This window comes from Malurus melanocephalus, unplaced genomic scaffold (genome assembly GCF_030028575.1).
Source record: "Malurus melanocephalus ecotype Western Australia unplaced genomic scaffold, MMel_1.1 scaffold_23, whole genome shotgun sequence".
Lineage (NCBI taxonomy): Eukaryota > Metazoa > Chordata > Aves > Passeriformes > Maluridae > Malurus > Malurus melanocephalus.
The window spans coordinates 2,204-22,861 of NW_026623255.1; the positions used below are offsets into that span (position 1 = coordinate 2,204).

Below are 20,658 nucleotides of genomic sequence, written 5' to 3' on the forward strand. Positions count from 1 at the left end.
CTCTTCAATTGAAAAGTCCAAAACTGGACTCCAGACATGGTCTCAGCAGTGTCCAATAGACAGGAAGGATCATTTCCCAAGCTGCTGGTAAGTCTAATCCTACAGCAGCCCAGGATACAATTTAGTTCTCCTTGTCATAGGTCCCACTGCTAAGGCCCTGTTATACCTTCTGGGTCATTTTTAACAAAAGTATGTATTGTCAGAAGTTCCAACTCCATGCAAAAAGTTGCAGAAGTACCACTCAAAATGCCTAGCAAGCATGGCTGAACCATATTCTGACTGTTACCTGGTCTTTCAAATGACCTATCAAATTTTCTTGTGTATCCTCTGAACAACTGAATTTGCATTATTGAATGTCAGGTGACTTGGACAGATCTTAGTAGAAGAAGCAAGTCAACATTTGAGACACAGGGAGCAGACAGCAATCCAAATAATTGGCAACCGTAATACAGCCAGAAATAGCAGAGACCAAATACAACAGCTTCAAGAGGCAGTTTTGTTGAGCCCTGGGAAGACAAACACACCTACAATGAAGATACAGCCTTCAAGTATTACATTTCCTTCACAGGAAAGAATTTGCATTTGTAACTGGTAAAATATCATGAAATCTGAAGAGTCAGGGACAACAAATCAATAGTGCTTTTCACAGCTGCAGTGTTTATGTGCATATGCAGGCCTACACCTCATTTAACAATTAAGCAATTGGGTACTGACTACCTATGAAGCAAACAACTTTAGAAATTGATTTATATCCACAAAAGCAAACACTACATTGCTTGCTTAAGAGCAGTGAAGAATACAATACTTCATAAACTACTTTCAAGCTACTTCAAACCATTAAATCCAGTAATTCTCTGTAATTTCCTATAGTCATGATTAACTGGAAGGAACTCCCACAATCAAGGGCAGCAAAATTTCAAAAATTTGTTTGCTAATTCATATTGTATTTCTACAGTACGGTGTCATATCCGCCTTCCTCATAGGTTTGTTCCATTTACATTTACCCATAGAGAATTTGTTTCCAGTCTTCTGGAAAGTGCAAATACAAGTCTTGGCACTTTCCAAAAAACAGAATACTTTCTAATCCTCAACTTTGTGCAGAAGTTAACCTGCTTTATTCGCCTATTTTATTTTAAAATAAGTAAAGGTAGCATACTGATATTGATAAGTCAAAACAGGTACTGGCTGTAGCTTTCACCTATGCAGAGTTTTGTATCAGCATTGTAGGCTAGGCTTAGTTCTAGTTTAATTCCTAAGCAACAGGAATTGTTTCTGCAGCACAGCCACAGAAATACCCCTTGAGGATGACATTTTTAATTTCACTGAAGAAAATATTCCATATCAGCTTTTTCCCTTTTTCTGAGCACAAAGCAGTTCACCAACTACTTTTTTTTTTTAAATTTTGCTATTACATCAGAGTACAAAAGCCAATCAACTGATGAATACAGTTGCACATTGTAAGCTTCAGGTAGGCAAAGTCCCTTTTGCCACAAAATAAAAACCTGACCACATTACAAAGTATGTGGTGAAAGTGGCAAATCAGTTTGTGTTGACTAAAGCAAGCGAAATGGAAAAGTAAAATGATCAGTAAAATGATCAGAGGAGAGAGGCAGCTGTATGCTGAAGAGCAATGCATTTAAATTACACGATCAATGAGTAACTATACACAGACCCAGCTCAACTGAATTACTGCTTCATTAATTGTGTTCATCACAGCTTCTCAATGTCCTTAAGAATAAAGATTCAAGATTTCCCTTGAGGTAAAAAGCGCCATTTAAAAAAAAAACAAACTGCATACATACACTAACTTTCCTAATAAATTTACAATGATATATAAATCTACCACCTTATGATATACAATGGGTATATATCTATACAATGATATATAAGGGTACCACCTTAATGAAACAGTTTAGGGAAGTAAGAGCCACAAGAATTCAAACCTCATGGCTTAATTTCAAACTTGGAGCATGAACACTTACCCAAACTTATTTACACCCAATTCCATTATCATAAGACAATTGAAAGAAGACAACAAATGTAGAGTTTTATAAAAAAAAATCAACTAGTTTAAAAAGTAACTACCAAATTGCAGTTGAGCATCAAAGAGGCAAGATTAAGGTATTTTCAAATTGGGAATAGACTTTTTTCCCCACAAAAAGTGTTCAAAAATTATTTCATTGTAACTAAGATGTACTCTGACTTAAAAAAAAAAATCCATAGAACTGTTTATACAAAGTTAATTTATTAACTAGTAGGATTCTACTGGTTTTTCATATACTTAAGATTCTTCTGAGAGTTACAAGTGTCTTAAGTATTGCAAGAAAAAAAGGATTTTAAAAAAAACTCTACTGATTCTTTCCTCAATAAGCAGAATCCAGTATATCTCGAAATTATTTCACACCAGATGGAATATAACCCAGAACCTCAACAAACTATTTTGTATACAAGAAAAACTACTTCATTCACTGCATACAAGCTACATCTACATTCAACTCAGAAGAGTTACTGTAGCTCCAACTGACAGGCCTGAACCAGATTAAAACCATCCTGCTTGGTCACAGCTCAACCACAGCAGAGAATCAACCCAAATCAAGGTGTTACAGCTCCATCTCCACTGCATCTCCTTCCCTGAGCACTGTGTAACTTTCACATAGCTTTGAAACAGAGAGATTGACAGTTTTACAGACTATTTGGGCATATTTATGGAAACTTTACTCACATTTTGACAGCAAAGATCATTTATAATCTCAGAATTTTTCTTTGAAACTCCCATCCTGTACCAAGATTCTAAAAGGCAAGGCTGATCTTGCATCTCGGTTCCTTAAGTCTCTTAAGAGAGCTGCATGGGCATTCCTTAATACAAATATGCTAAAAAAGTCATCTGTAACAGCACTGGTTTGAGCCAGCTCATTTCACTGTGCACTGAGATGCATAAGAAAAACTTACGCAATTATGGAACCTCAACTGTGGCCACAACGACCTTCAACTCAAGGTGACAACTAGTCAAATTGCTATTACTTTCAGCACAGAACAAAACAACCCAGTTCAGAAAACAAGTGTTTAAGGATCATGTTGCCCCCATGCAATACTTGACAGAAGGGTTTCTTTTACTTTTTCCCCAATCATGAGGCATTAGGAAAAATATTTACCTAACAAAGCTTTTAAACTTTCACATTCGTATAGTTTTCATTTGGAAGTAATTTAAAAATAGTTGAAGTGTGCTACGGTTTCTTTAGTACTGAACCATTAGTTATTAGAACAAATCACAGTCCATTTGTTTCTCTTCACAGAAATTCAGCTGAGCCCAGCTCTGCTACACAAATCGCCATTTCACATGATTTTACTATTCACTCAAACTTCTTCCTTGTAAAAGGAAGTTTTTAAGAAACAAATAGTCTATTTTCAGCAGGTGCTTTAAGAAAAGATAATTTTTAATAAATATGAAAAAAAAAAGGCATTGTACACAGATCTGTTCAATAGCATTCTACACTTCTCAACAAAATGCTGAAACTTGCTGTGTTGTGTTGCCCTCTTCAGGTCAGCAGCACGTAACATTTTCCAGTTCTTCTGCTTGCTGAGTTACTGCGTTGCAATTTCTTTCATACCATTTTTCAGACCTGAGGTTTCAAGTAGCAGCTAAGTTCACCTGCATTCCACCACTGCTTGAAGCATTTTTGGTTTAATATCCTATAAATATAAACTTGACTTTTGCCCTTTATGTCTCCCTAACCTCAATATTAATCTTGTGGATTATCAAAATATCGGACAGCATTTGAAAAGATGACTAAAAACTGACTTCAGCACTGATAAGCAAGTCTCATGACAAGAGGCTTAAAGAGCTCAATTGATTCAGCTTACCAAAGAAAGCTCCTGAAATCAATCCATAAGTGAACTTGGGAGGTCAGGAAGTCAGATGACTTTAAAGTGGCAAAACAGAACCCAGAAACTGTCAAGTCAGACAAGTTCAGACTTGAAATGCAATGGAGACTTTTCAATAATAATAACAAAAAAAAAAAATTAATTACCTACTAGCATCAAAGGGTAAATATAATTATTGCTTGAAAACTTTACAGGGAGACCCAGTATCTTTCCAAACAATCTGTTTTGATCATTTTTTTAATAGTTGTCATAACATGGGACAAATTATGCTGCTGATTTGCATACTTGTAATGGGTTTTGCAATTGATTATCAGAACTCTGCCAATTAATTTGGAAATATGAATACAACAGTCTTCAACTGCCTGGAAATGACCATGCTTGAGCTTCTGATTCATTTATTGAGACGGATATTAATAATGTCTTAAAATATTTCATTTCCCACTCCCATGTTGCTACTTTCAGAGGACAGGTCATGGCAAACATTTATGTCTACTCAGACATCTCAATACTGCAGCTTTGACATAAAAAGCAAAGTGCTGATGTACTATTAAGTATGGACAATTTCACTCAATTTACTAAGGAAGATAAATATCCGAAAAATTTGTGATTGTACAACTTAATCACAACATCTTAAGGCACTTATGATCAGAAAACCTATTCAAAGTTAAGACCTATTATGTAATTAAGTAATAAAATTAATAAACTAATCAAAAAAATAGAAGCAAAGGAAATGCTCATTCCAGCACCATAGTACTTCCCAGTACTAAAAAAAGGAACAAGCAAACGATCCCAGATCATCCCTTTTTGGCCTGGCAAACATACAACAACCAGCCTGCCTCAAGAAATTCTGACTCTAGAAAAACTCAGGAGAACTTGTCATGAAATTTTCATTATTTTTCTTTCCCATACTTTTGTAATTTTTATGTCAAGAATGAAATACAATATACAGCTTTAAATTCTATATACTCAGAGAGCAGACTCCTGGGAAAAGTAGGATGATGTGGGTGACATGGGAAGAGAGCAAAATCCCAAAATTGCAGGATGAGTGAAAACTAAGTRCACAACAACTGAGACYCRGAGTGCTCCCACAGCAGGCAGCAGCTCATCACAGCAGTCTCTTCAGCATGTAGAGACTGCTCTCCTGACTAATATGCCCTGTCACAGTGCCTGGAGCCAAAGACTGATGAAAACTTCCTGCCATCTATCAGCCTGTGTGTTCAATTAGACTGTGAAACATCAGCTGGTGTTATAAACACAGGGGGAAATTCCAAAAGCCAAACTAGCTCTAGTACTAGACATGAAAAGCAACACTTGAATTCAGAATATACTCAAAACATTACTATTATTTTCTCTCTTATCTTTAAAGAACAAGTGCAAAAAGTACTCTATTCTACAGTACTATCAGATAAAATGGCAAAAAAAAGGTTTTGTGTACCTGTCTGTTGACGACAAAGCAGCTTACACCTCTTAAGTGATGAAGTGGGGAACTTCTTTTTTGACACATCAAAGTAAAAGTATTAGAAAAAAAATAATCACTATTTTTAAACCATTTCTGGTAGAACAGTTTCCACCCATATCAAAGGTTTATCTGGTTCATGTTCCGTATGACATGGCTAACAGAATACAACAGCTGGCAATAAAATCTCCCAGATACCTTAGCTAACTTTTAAAATTGCAAACAAGTTGATCTTTAGTGATTCTCAACCTTTTTTTGCATCATCTACTGTAAACACCAGGATTTTGGTCCAATCTTRGCTGCTATACTTAAAGGAAGAGGTGCTGGACAAGAGTTTTTAAAATTACCTGTGGTTAGTTTAGTTCTGACTTACCCAAGTACGACGTTCATATTTTTGCCATCTTTCTCCCACACACTCCATCAGATTTGGTCACCACAGGAGGTATGATTCATATGACTCTTTAGAAATGCATTTTAATAGATAAACTTTACAACCGAAAGAGTTTTTGAGTTTTAAAAATAATGAATTCTTCAGTGAAAAAAAAAAGTATCAGATCACTTTACTGAATGCATTTTTTCTGCAGCAATTTTGCTAACTCACATTTAATTGCTGCTAAAACCAGTTTTTCTTACTTGATATCATAATCTAGTACATTTCTTTGAAGGAGAACAAATTCATCCTCCTCGTACCAGTCAAAAGAAAATGCAGACAGTTCCTTTCACAGAATTTCCTTCTAATAATTTGGGGTAATAGAAGTTATAGAAATACAAAGGAGAAACTCTCCCCATTGAAGGTGTTCTTCATTTCCTGCCTTGTCATTTCCTACCATCCACCTGTGTATCCCTAAGGATCTACAAGAACACTGTGTGAAGACACACAGGGAATAAATATCCACTGCAACACAAACTCGGGTTAAATCAGGTGTTTACACAGGGATATACAAGCAACCAGTTAGAATGCCAAGCTGACTTTTGCCAGCATTAATGGAAATTAAATGTATTTGAAGTGGGAGTTAAATACATCTGAAGAACAATTAATAATCAGTTATTTTTGCATATGCACATTTGTCACTAACTGCTGCAAAATTATGTTAAAACTACAGGAATCAACTCCTTGTTTGGAATTAAATTACAATCACACCCTTCTTAAGGCTTTCTGAAAATTCCTTTGAATACACAGAGCAGTAATCAGCACACACTTTGACAAACCAAACAAAAAAGCTAAAGACACCTGCATCCACTTTTTTTAAAACACTGGAAATATTTAGAAATGCTAAGAGCAGTATTACTGAAAAAATACACACCAACCTTCTCAAAGGCTGTCTCAGCATAATCTTTATTTGTATTTGGTCTTAAATTCTCAGTTAGGTATTTTGGGTTTAAACTACAGCAAGTAAGGGCTTCCAATTGAAGAGACAATGGGAATCAAGACAAGTACTACTGGCTAAAGTGATAGATTTTACTGATTTATTCATTTAGTTTTAAAAAGCTTTGCTAGCTTGAAATCATGTAGTATCATAGAAGTCTTCCCTGACACCTTAAAGATCTGCAACCTATTCAGAAAACCTTCTTTTTTTTTGCAAACCCATTTACGTGATTTCTATGAAGACTTTTAAAAAACCCCACACCTATCAGAGAACAAGCAAACAACTTAGTCACCAACCAAACAAAATGCTGTGTGTACTGCTTTTCCTGATACACACTTTTTGATTCTTATACAAACCTTGCCATCTGCTATGATCTCTGACAATAACTGACTTCCGTTCTCAATCTAGGGTTTCATTATGACAGTAAATGTCTTACATCTTACATTAAAACCTACTCCAGTCCCACTGAAAGACTGCATAGGTTTCTATGTCATTATAACCTGTTACAAAGTAGCATCAGCATATTCATAACTATGAATAAAGGACTTTCTTTTCATAGCTATAGGTGCAAAACTTAAATATAAATAGATCAAAACATTCCAACAGTGCACAACTGTTTAATTTACAGAGAGGTTACACAAGTTTGTAGCTTGTATAAGCTTTTTAACCATATAACGTTCCAAACTTCATTGTGACCTTAATGCTATAAAAGCTAGGGAGATGTCAAAAGTTGTAAGTATATTCCAAGGAATATATCTCAAAAAAAGTTGAGAAAAATAAAGTGGTGGTGCATTAAAACAGAAAAAAACATTCAAAGCTAGTTTTGGATTGTGAAGTATCCAATTAGAAGACAAAGGTAAGAACCAGATGCAAGACCTATGCCATTACTTCCACCTTAAAATGCCAACAACAAAGAAGACTATACAGTGGTTGAAGAAAAACTGTTGCTCCTAAAATACTTGACTTAGACCTTTCATAGGTCATTTTGATCTAAGCCCTCCTCATATTTAATAGTTATTTTAAATAACAGAATTAGGTTGTTGTATTATTTAAAAAAAAAAAAAAACAAACAGACAAACATCATGTACACGAACCTTAGCATGTTCTCAAGTATTACACACTTATAATACAATGAATGTTAATCACCTATTAGAATATATATAGTCTATTTTGTTTGCTAATCCTACAACTCAAGGGTCCAGCAAAGATGGGCATGCAAAGTTTTACCATATTGCTAGAAAAGAAAACATATAATTCTGAAAACAGATTAAAATATATGACACCTCAGTGGAAGAGTTTGGTAAAAGTGGCTTTATTTTATTGTCTCCTACCTGATAAATTCTAAATGGGATGTATCGAAATCCATTATCTTCTGGAGGATACTCCATGAGTTTTCGATTTATTGCCCAAAACTGCTCAAATTTATCTGTGAAGGTAAAATTAGACTTTGTCAACATCAAGAACAAATATTTTTTCAGCCTAAATGAGACACAACTGGAACAACATGCAAACTTATCTTAAGGAAGTTTAACATGTACAAATTATTTTTCCCACATTTCTCTTCCCTATTTAGCCTGAAGCCAAAAGTAGGCCATCTACATTCTCCTATGAAAACAGTGATGTGGTGATTTATTGGACTGAAAGAGAAAGCAACTTTAACTCGTATCTTATCTCCCACTGTTAAGGAAATATTGGGCTATAAATTATGGATTTCATTACCTCAGCTAACAGTGCCAGTTTCCCCACTCCCTGCTCCTACTGGTCTATACTGTCTCACAGTCTGCTAAAAACATCGAATTGTTCTTAACTATAGAAGAACAATGGGTGTAAAGTATAGAGAAACTAAAGCAGGAGAAATACTTTTTGAGTGGTTTATATTTGGATACGTAGATCTTAAAATAATCTGCAACAATGCATGATATAGCCAGAAAATTTACTACCAGATTCACAACAACCTGAAAATAAAAGTTTATGCTTGAAACACATTTGTTATTATCCAAGCAACTAGGGTTAGCAAAACAGTCTGCACATAATTTCATGCTGTTCAGACATTACAAGAACTGAACAGTTTATTACATTTAAAATGTTTTAAGGACAGCATAAGTCCAAGAGTAATAAAGACCTTTATACATGCAAATCAATCATTCAAATGAAGGAAATAACTAATATCAGAAGTGACAGAAAGGAATATGAAAAGCTAAGATGAATAAAGCTGCTAYTAGCCTTACTGGAGAAGGCAGTTTTAGAAGGGGAAGAGCAAGGGATCCATTTCCTTATAGACCTCAACTCTCCAAGACACCAAATGTGGATGTTTCCATAGAAGGAATACAGTGCAAAATTGTCCCTCCTTGGCACAATGTTTAGTCAAGTCTCAAGAAGCTGGGCTCTTATAAAATACATCCATTACAGAATTCAGTCCCACTAAAGCAAGGTAAAATTCAGAAATGTATTCACAGGACAAAGGTTCTTCCTGCTTCCAAAAGTAGGATATAAACATATAAAGCAATTGCAGAAAATGAGTTTCAGATTTGCTTCACTCCAGCATACAGCACAGATAGATGCATGTCAGTGCACTAAAAAGCACAGTTCAGTATATACACGTTTTATAAGACATTGCTTTTCCTGACTGAATGCAACACAAAGCGGGAATTTCCAAGAAACTGTGAACAAACTCCTGCCAGGTATGCTGTAGGAGCATTTCCTGATACTCACCTCAGAAAGTACTTCCACACCCTTGTTTCCTGATTAGTAGCAAGTGCCTCTTGACAGGCACTTACCTGAGCTATACTCAGCACCAGCAGGCAGGCACCTGCCCTGGATGAGGAGCTGCCAGGATGCAGGGTGTTACCCCATAGCAGGGTATGGTCACTCCCTGCTAGGCTGGGAGTGACAATGACAGCCCTGGAGCACACTGTAATCACGCAATCCCACATTTGAGAACCCCAGTCTACAGAGTCAAAGGTTTAGTCTTAAAATGTGCAACACTAAGGATGACTGCCTCCTCCTCAGGAACTCTTACAGTGAGAAGGTGAAGATTTCGTTTGCTTCCTTTATCCTTGRAGGTAGCACTGAGAATGGCTTGCAGCTTTCACCACAGATAGGTGAACAGGCATCCTACAGTAGGGACTGGTAGATTTATACCTCAATTACCACTTCAAACTCACTTAAGAAAACTGTCATGGTAACACACAAAAAAAACAACTGAGACCTACTCAAGCGAGTGAGTTTCATCACACTTAAATAAGGAATCTCCATATGTGGAGATATCCCATTGAACAGAAATAAACATTATTTACTAGTTTAATGCTCATATTATAGTAATTAGGCAAGCTGGGTGAACGGTTTACTGTCCTCAAAATTCACCAGAAATGAACAACACATCTTATGGATGAGAAGAAAAAGAAATTATGAACAAATAACAGACTTACATTAGAAGATTAAGTATATTGACCCTTGTGGCATATATGGCAAACAAGGGAGGCTCTGAATGACAAAAATAAAGTTAAACAGTGGTAATGTGCAGTTAAGTCACTTTTGTTCTTCATTCCTGCTTCCTCACTTCCAGAAAACATGCCGTAAACCAGGTAATCTTATTCAAGGCAGGCAATCACAAAATTTGTATCTCTCAGATTATTCTCTGAACACTTAAGACAATCTATTGTTCAAAGTTCTAATAGTTTCTGTAGTTTCCAAATATAACAGTGCTAAATCTGCAACAGTTGAGTTCTGTCAATCCACCTGATAGCCCAGGAATTTTAGCTAGACATAATGGAGTCACATATCTTAAGACAGATCTCCACTGTGCATACAACACTATCTGAACACTCTAATCAAATTCCTCCTCACAACCTTATTTTGCTGTCCTTCAAACATCTTTCCAGGGATACAGTATTTTTACTGCAGGAAACAGAGTTGCATGTTAGAAAACTAAGATTTTTAAAGGAAGTGGCAGAAAAAAAGCTATCCACACTGACATATATGCCCTGGCAAGAGCTTTTATTAGCAGAGCATTGGCTCAGTGCTAGAGTCCCAAAGCTCCAAAAGTACAAAATACAAAAGTAACTGCTTTTCACAGAATCCTTTAGACTCAAAACTTAAAATACACAAAACCTGTACTGGGACAAATATTCCCCCAATCTCCTTAAAAACCCAAGTCAAAGGATTCATCCTTCTCCCATTTTAACATATCAATACTCCATATTTTTGCAAAGTCTTAAAGACGTTATTAGTGCTACAATGAGTTATAAGAACTAATTAGTTTATTGGCTAGACAGGACAAAGACAGAAGGTGCTGGCCAGAAACGTACTAATCAAAACAAAACTGAGTTTTCATCAAGCCAGTAAACAAGGAAGAGTTCTCTGCCTCTACCTACCAGCAAAAGCACTTTACACACTTGTCTCCCGCCCTTGTGAAAAGCTTATGTAGTCTGCACGATATCTAAACTACTGTAACAGTCAAATCTGACTACTTTTGTTTTTCTCAGTCCATCTGTTTTTAAGAAAGTGCTTGCTCAAAGTGTTAGAGTTTCTGTATTAGCAAAAAGCAGTACTTGCAAAAGGCAGATGTCCATATCTGAATAACAATTTAAAGTAATGACAGTAAGATTTGAASAGAAGTGAGAATAGTGACAGTGTAAAAGTTTCATGTGACTCCACTAATCATATTTCTTGAACAAGAGATAATGACTGCTATATAACTTAGCCTAAAATAAAATATAAAAACTTTTCTCTCTGTATTTTATGTCCAAGATCAGAAAGTTAATAACCAAATAATTGAGGAAACATATAGCCAAGTCACTTATATTTATAAATAYTAATTTCTTAGAAATACAACCACTGAATATCCAAATCCCAGTCAGACATTAGCCTTTAGCACTACAGAGATGCACAGAATCTAAGAAGAACTTTGAAAATAATCTATTTATATATTTAGAAAAAGTACTAGTTCACAAAACTACAATGACGTAACATCACCCATGACAATAATCTCAGTACAGAAATTCATAAAGCAACTAAGTAAACCTCAAACATAAATTTAYGAAACCAGCATGCCATATTATGCATGTAGGGTTCTAAAACCTATCAGTGAAATTATTCCTTTGAATGTTGCCTTTGAAGTGCCCATTAAAACAGTTGAAAAAATTACTGTTACAGGGAAACACTTTGAGAATTGTCACTTCCTCCATTAAACCAGATAGGAGATCTTTTTGCAGTCATTGAAATKAATCCAAATTTATGCCTTGTTATGTTAAAAAGCTCTTGGTAATCCCATCATACTTTATTGCTAACAGCCAATAACTGCTGAACTCTTACTATTGAGCAGCGTTACCTAAGAATTAGTCCAGGCTGAGGGCTGAAAGGCTGGGTCTCCTTCRCCCCTGGGTCTCAGCCTGAAATGTTCTTCAGGCAACTGTAAAAATTAATTTCATTCACACTAGCATCTTAAAGTCATTTTCTGAAAATCAAGTGCTAACCTGCCTCAAAAAACTTGAAATTCCACATGGATCTTTATATTAGACGCGACTCTTTCACCYACATGAGGGAGGCTACAACAGGATGGATCACAGAGGCCAAAAGGCACTGCTCGAGTGCTCACCATCAACACAGGCATTTCACTACAGCATAGCTTTAGATCTGTGTACATAATCAGTCTGGGTAATTATCACAGAATGGAAAAACACATCTATAAATATCTTGTCATAAAAAAACCTGGTAAGATCATATAGACAGTTAAAATGGATTTCCCACATACAGTACAGTAAGTAAAAAAAACTAAAAAAACCCACCCTAATCTTTATCAATAAAAATACCTTAATACTAAGAAATAAACTTGTTTCTACATTTGATAGTGACGCAACTGCTATCAAATCGTAAAAATAGAAAGAATTATTACAAAACTGAGGGAAAGACTGTTGTTGAAATTCAGAAAGGAAATACTAATTCATGGCTCTTGTATTTCAGTATCTCTTTAGAAAGTCAAAGAAGCAAACAAACCAGTATAGCCCTCGGGTTAGCACATATGCACAATTTTTTCTGGACTACTGATGGTTTCTTCCAAAAAACATGTAGTGATATAAATCAAAAAGGAAGCTTGGAATTAAAGTGTATCTCTAGCACTATGCAAGCAACACCAATTTGCAGTTTGCATAAAACTACATCCAATACTTAAGTTTAAAAAACACAAAACTTGTCCATTCTCAGTGGTTCATCGGTGCCTACCAACCATATGAACCACAGAAGTACTTGGGCAGAACAACAAACAGCACCAAGGGACCAAAGACACTCCAGCTGAGGTACAAGAATCACAGAAAAATGTCAGTTTGGAAGTGTCTTTGGAAGACGATGCTTGTGTGGTATTAAACAAGCATGAAGGAGATTTTGTTGATGAAATAAATATTTTGAACACTTTAAAATCAATTTCTGTGCTATTCAGAAACATTATTTGCAGCTGATTACTATAATTTCTCAACTATTTAAAGACCTATTTCTGAATTACTTAGTTCACCTAAATTTACCATTCATATTCCTGTTTTATAAAAACACTGATAATTGTAACTATCAAGGACTTCAGGAAGACTGATTTGACTCTCACTGACTACAACAGTTAGTGACAGCCTTTTTGAGAACACATCTTGAAGTACTGGTATGGCATCATTAAGATATTTATTTTTCTTTTCTATTTCACACGTTGTCAYAGTTAAAATATTCCTGCTATGAAACACCTAGGTTACTGAGGCATTTTGAAAGATCATGGTATATAACACAAATCCACCACTGAAGAGGGAACACAAGTTTACTAAACCTATCAGACTATCTTCATATATGAGTAACTCTCAGATATAGAGAGTCAGGACCTCAATATAGCAGTAGCTACCAAAATGTGTGAAAATACTCTATGTGTCACAGATAGCAAAGTAACAACATTCAACATAAGAGGACATATTGAAAACTGTACAAAAAAGCAGCACGTCATTCTTCAGATTATCTATGAGATTAAAAAGGCCTTTTCCCCCTGTTTTCTGATAGTAGACACAAGGGAACCATACCTTACCAACATTCTTTTCACTTACTAAACGTACTCACAAACCAGAAGTTTCAATTTAAATACACTGTTTCCTTAACATCACCTCCCTTCATTTCTAGGTCACCAGTTTACCTGGAAAAGGTTTAGGAAAGAAAGTCATCAAGATGGGCTATTTCCTTTGTTTTATTAAAATATCAAAAAGCATATATGGACAAATTTTAAGTTTTCTCTACAGYTGAAAAGCAGGTCTCAGGAAGTATTGTCTCTTAAGCTAAAAAAGAAAGCTCTAATGACAAACAAGTAAAATCTATTTTTGAAACACATAACCCACAGGTTGTGTAAGAATCAAGGAGCAGGGCTTGTTACAGACTTTCGTGAGTATGTGAAAGGGAAAAGGACTCCTGATGATTTTACTCATCCTCCATCTCTCTGCTCTATATCTAGATAGCCTTGGTATTTTGATTTCTTCATCTCCAATTATGCTCTCCATATATACATGAAAACAGAGCAGCRTAACAGCATGTAACTTTCTAACCCACTTCACTTTCCCTGTACAATGCTTTTTCTAAAATACAGCTTTTCTTAAAAGTTAATGAACCTTTATATTAATGCATATTAATAAATTCAGGAGTTTACTAGCAGAAAGTAACTTAGAMGCATTTTAAACTGCAAAACAAAAAACCCTCAGTAACTAAAGAAAGTTAATTTTAAAGATGAAGTCAATTTTTTAGAAATAGTTTACTCTGAATTTTGGTTAGACCTTATACATCTTTCAGGAAATGACTTATTTTGAGAGCAAGGGGAGGAAGAAAAGCAGAAGGCTGCAAAAACGGACCTTAAAGTTTTGCTCCTTCAGAGTGTAATGATTTTCACTAGGCACATAGACATCTAACACAAGATGGTGCAAACACTAGAAACATTACCTTTGTACCTATCTCTAGGCAACTTCCTCTCATGGCAGAGACTTCAGTAAGATTGTGAATGCTGTTTTACCTTTTGCTTTCCTTCCTTCTCTGCCTCCTTACAGTTCATGTCCTCYTTCGAGACCCACTGGTTCTCACTGGCCTCAGATAGAGCAGAGAAGAGAAAGCCAACAGAAATGCAGGCTGCCATCAATTCCCCATCTTTGTGCTGCATGGAAGGGCAGCTATTCAAGCAGACAGATACCATGCCAGCACAGAAGTAACAAAGCCAAAAGCAGTTTCAGAGGGATGGCAGTTTGGGCTCACAACACTGAACCCATACGAGTGGAGCATTGGCTTAGGCATTTGTGCAGAAAGGGCGACAAGCCTGTAAACACTGCAGAACTAACAGTGAGGTCTAGGTTATAATCCATTACCAGAAAAACCACCACAACTCATCAAACCCCAAACAAAATCCACTGCCATGGAAGAAAAAACAAAGCAAAAAATCCCCAGGAAGGCCTATTCTGATGCAGCTGATTCATTCTGAAGGTCCAGCATGCCTGAAGCCAGACCCTGCTCAACACCAAAGCAGCACTGGGCTGACTTTGTGCAGGGATATGTGAATCTGTCCACATTGCATTCCCTCAGTTACACAGTATCAGCAACACTGATATTTGGTGTATGCCATGCTAGCTTAACTCCAGAATAAGCAGGTACTGATGCTAATTACAAGGCAACTTGATGTAATTTAAGAAATTTTTAGCTACCAGCCCAGGAAGGCAGATTGGGTTTTTTAAATCTCTTTTAACCAACACACTCATTTTCAAAACTCAAAAGAATTATTTAATCATTCTTCACAGTTAACCAAACCTCCACAGTTGGAACACGGAAAGAACTCCCCATTTTGGAAGCCATATAGGGAAAAAGTAAACAAGATAGCTTTATGATTTAAAAACGAATGGCTTTTTCATTCATTTTCCTGATAAACTCCCGAAGTTTTCTAACCATACAGTGCTTTAATTAAATTTCAAATGATGAGTTGACATCAGAGATTTGTTCAGCTATTAAAGCATGCTCATGAGGTAAAGAACAACACTGCTTCCACCAGTTCTCCATGAAGAGAAGAAACACACCTATCAAACCTCAGTAGGTCAAGCATACAGAGCACAGCTATGCCTTACACAGATCAGAAAAAGATGCTGATATTGTAAGACACTTCCTTTTTTGCAGTTCAAGCATTTCTAAACAGAAATGTGATAACTAAGAAACACAACTTCTGAATCTCAAAAACTCAAGAATAGTTAAGATAAAATTTAGAACTAAATGGAAGATAATACAGGCCTCATTCTGTCAGTAAGGCAAGAAGGACATCACATGCATTAAAAGAGAAAATAYAGTATATTCTGAATGCTTGCAGGATTCTTCTCCTCTAATAAGAACAATTCAATATGGCCACTTAAGTTTTGGTAAGCCCTAAAGCATGAATGAGCATTACATTCTTTTTCCATAATATTTTCAGCAAAATAATGACTTCATTATATTTTATAATATATAAAAGTAGCTCTAAAATGGTTACGGGTTTTTACTGTTTCTTTCTCCTACTCATGTATCAGAAATACCAAGTCTASTCTTCACTGGTTATAAAGGATGCCTGTGAAAATTTCAGGGTACAGTTGCTTCTGTTAGTCCACAACTGATAAAAAGCAGATGTGCTGAATCTAAATCCCCTCATTTATCAGAGCCATTATAYACTGAAGTTATAGATATTAATTCTTTGAACCATGCAAAAAATACAGCTCTCCYCCTAGAAACAGTTGGGATTTTATTCCTTTGATCCTGAATCATCAGYAGGCCCATAGAGTCTTACAGTTTCAAAGCTGAAAGCCTTTATTTTTCCACACAAAAGGGAAGAAGAAAAAAACCCATCCACTTGAAAATCCTCTTCATCCATTTTAAAAATGGCCATAACTCTATTAAAGCAAAAACAGTAGTAACATTTTCCATGAATTCTGACCAAAGAATTTTAATAATTCTTACAAAGGAACAAAGGTCAGTATAGTTGCATAGTCTGCTTTTACCACTTCCCTACCACAGACAGACATCCATGACGCTGGTCAAAAATGTACCTGCCCCAAAGAAGGGCTCTAGCTAAGACATATCTGGTTCATGAATCAAAAATTGTCTATGAAGAGTCAAAAAAAAAAAAAAACAACAAAAAACCACAGCACAAAATAGAAGAATATGTTTCTTTCCTGATTTGGTATCAGATTAACATAAAACCAGAAATGGTGGGAGGAGGGATGCAAAGGCTGATATGAATAACCACCAGCTGTTACCAACACAAGATTTTCCCACAAATTCACTATTACAGCTCTTCTCTTAAAAGCCATCTACAGGCAACTGACAATTACCTGTTCAAGTATCTACTTCTCAACAGAAACATTACTTGATAGTTACACKTCTCCAAACAAACAAAACTAGATGAGTTTTTAAAAAAAATGTAAATTCAGTACATGTCCTCTAAGTAATGCTATCACTCGTTAAACAAATAACATTTCCTATAACTAAGAACTGAAGAAAATTGCTTGAAGTTTCAAGAAAAAACAGTCTGCAGATGTATCTTTCCTGACAAAGCAGTTATCACAAATGCTACTTTCTTTTCTTTTTTGTGGTCATTCATTCTGTTTCACAAAGTGGTTYAAAATTATTACATCTCAAACGAAAGCCTATAAAAACATATTGAAAGATACAACATGCTTAAAAAGAGTTTTCTTGGTTTCACAAGCTTTTCTTGTTTCTCTTCTATGAAGAGCTGAGAAATTAAAATTAGCATTTGAAAGTATTCAAAARATTGCTTAAACTTCTCATTCAGGTGTCAGATTCACAGGTGCAATTTCTCATCAAGTASAGTGAAACCTTGAAATCAACTTTGCAAGGCAACCTCTGCTCTTAACTTTATAGAGCAAAACAGAAAAGTTCTGCTTTCCCTATAACTGAAAGGTATTTTTAGACAAATAATCTACTAAAAGATAAAGCCTAAGATGAGCACAAGTAAAAGTATGCTGTTTATCTACCTTAAATATTGAGAGTATCAAGATTCTATAACTTCTGGTTAAAAGAMCTTTAACTTGCACTGTTTCACCATTTAGTCAACTCTAATGTCATTATTATACTCATATTGTAACTCTGTACTCACAGTGTAACTCATGTTAGAGGTATTTTAGTATTAATTTTAAAAAACATTAATAAAAAGAGCACAAAAAGTGYGATGCTGGGAACACCTGAGTACAGGGATGAAGTGACAGAATTTCTTTTTGCAATAAAGATATCAGTTTTTGAAATAGAAAACAAAATTATGCTGGCACAACTTTTTGCTTCTTGAACTAAACTGCTTGCAAGACAAATACTATTACAGCAAAACACCTTTTTTTCCACAGAATTATTAAAATTTCTTAACTTGACTTGTAATGATAGAAGCTTTAGGGAAATGTCACTTTTTAACTGATGTTGGCTTTCACTAGACCAGAACTCTTATTTACTGTTTATTCACAAAATTGAACATAGTCAGTTTGTTATATCAGACTATTATCTGTGCAATATAGAATCTCTTAAGAAATACTTGGAATCAAACCAGATAAAGCAGAATTTCTTATTTGATAAATTTTGCAGGTGTGTATAGCCTTCCTCAAGATATCACCCCTCAAATGGCAAATTAAGATAATCCCTCAGTTTCAAACTCTACTCCAATTAAAKAAAAAATAGAAATCAGAGTTTCTAATAAGCACTCATCTTCAAAATTAACCCAGGAGTACCTTCAATATGAAAGGCAGTGCCACAAAAACAAGGGGAAAAAAAGTCATGCACTCACTAAATACACATATTAAACCAAAACTAACTTGGAACTTTCTTGTCTAAACCAAAAGCATGGTTCAAGTCTTCTTGCATTAAAAAGTTCTTCGACATCATTTAATTTTTCTAATATGAGAAGATCTTAATTCAAAGTGTTCAGTATTTTGTATCTCGACATAAACATCTTCGTATTTACAGTAAAATACTTTCACAAAATAAATCTACTAGTGTTTGTATAAATGACAGGTACAGGAGATGAGAAAAATGCAACAGAAGTGCTACAATCACCCATTCCAGAGAGCAATTTCTGAAATACTTACAAAAACTTTTTGACTTCCARGACTCTAGGAACTATGATACAGAAGACACTACAAACAAAAGATTTATTTTACACTGCAATATAGATTCAGGCCACCTCCACAAACTAAGAACACTAATTTTAAGGTCCTGTTCTAAATTGTTTTGCTGACTTTTTCAAGTCAATATTTATGCAGAAGTCTTTGTGAAAGCCATAACGGAGTAAAAAAAAAAAGGCAGATTGAAAATTAATTTTTTTTAATCTACTGGGGAACTTTTTTGGAAGTTTACCTGTATTGTTTCCAGTGACAACCTATAAGCATTAGCTAGAGGAGACATCTCTTTTTTTTTCTTATGATCTAAGATAGCTAATACTGAACACTTACACCACAGGTGTCTCCCAAACAAGGACCATCATTTGCACAAAGGTACACTAGACAATATTTATCTATTTTGATTTGTTGCTAGTTCCAGTTTGTTAAAATAGAGTCACGACCCAATCTTATTTCTTGAATAACTCAAGGCACAAATTATCACAAAAATTAAGACTTACATTAAATAAAAACAAAAAAAACACTAAAACCATCAATGCTTTCCAAGACAAGTAGACAAAAATTCTGCAGAACAATGACATTTTATATCCCATACAACAAATAAAATGTAAAGAAATTATTTACTAGCTTGCTTGACCTGAATATAATTAATAATTGATGTGTTGTATTTACCATTCTGTAACCCCATCCACAGTTGCTTATGATCCTTTTTTTGCATCTCATTGATGACTTGACTTTTGTGCTTTAAAGCATCTGCTTCTTTTATACAAGCCATAAAATGAGCTTCAATCACATCCTTAGAATGGCAGTGCAAAAGATCCTTTTCTGGAAAATTCTACAAAGAGAAACAATAGATCAAGAAAATAAATCACACACCTCAGATGATGAAGAATAAATGATAATTTTAAACAGGCATATATTTATGCGAAAGAAGAACACTGGAATCTTACTTATGGAAAAACTTAACAGCCATTCTCACTCTGGTGATAAGAAACAGTTGGCAGTGAAAATGTTTCAGGAAAGATAAACGCTCAATAATTGTCTGTAAAACCTGAATTTTAACATGTTTTCAAGCAGATAGTAATTTCTCAGACAATAAACAGAAGAAMATGATGAAAAGTAAGTGACAAATACCTAATTTATACTGGCTCTCTATGCTATTTTATCAACCATTTATATGTAGTTCCTTGAAAACCAAGCAGAATTCCCCACGTAGAAGAAGTAAAGCATATCTGCCACTTACAAACTTTTTTCTTAGAGATACTGGAAACCTTGTCAGCTCCAGCTTCACCTAATCCATGTGACTAYTGCTAGCCTGTGTGACTTGATTTTATGCCTCCTTCATGTGTTTTCAGCACAAAGCATTTGGCATGGCTRCACAACTACCATTCCTCAGGTAACTCTTATCTCTTTGGTAAATGACAACTACCTCCCTTAATCAATTTACTACGGATTTATAGTTGTAAAAAATTTCCTTGGAAATTAACTGATCARAAGTCCAGCATTGTAGAGGTTGTGGTTTTTCTTCCTCTAATTTTTCTTTCATCAACACTTACTATCACTTGCCATTTTTTAATAACAGAAGCATTCACTACCACAAATCCATTGGCTTTAGTTTTCAGAAGTTTTAAAATCCAGCCTTTTTTATTCCCTCCTTTTTCATCTTATTTTCACAGTTGCTTATGACCATGCTGAATGGAGCCAAAGCAGAGTGGCAGCATCATCAGCATTCCCCTTCCTAACAAGGCCTTGCCACATTTTTATACTTTAATTCTCATGCTATTCCAGAAGAGGCCCTATCCTCTTAWCCCACTGCAAATTGGCA

General features: G+C 35.2%; 1 protein-coding gene across 1 annotated transcript in view; it reads right to left on the reverse strand.

Annotated features, from left to right (window-relative positions):
* Positions 1-5,743: 5,743 nt before the first annotated feature.
* Positions 5,744-20,658, reverse strand: part of LOC130589021 (autophagy protein 5) — a 32,901-nt gene continuing 17,986 nt past the window's right edge. The window contains exons 5-7 of the mRNA XM_057390124.1: positions 19,506-19,668; positions 8,037-8,131; positions 5,744-5,797 (exon numbers count right to left, since the gene is read on the reverse strand). Of these exons, the coding sequence (XP_057246107.1) occupies positions 5,759-5,797; positions 8,037-8,131; positions 19,506-19,668 (297 nt within the window). The 3' untranslated portion in view covers positions 5,744-5,758. The remainder of the gene's footprint in view (positions 5,798-8,036; positions 8,132-19,505; positions 19,669-20,658) is intronic.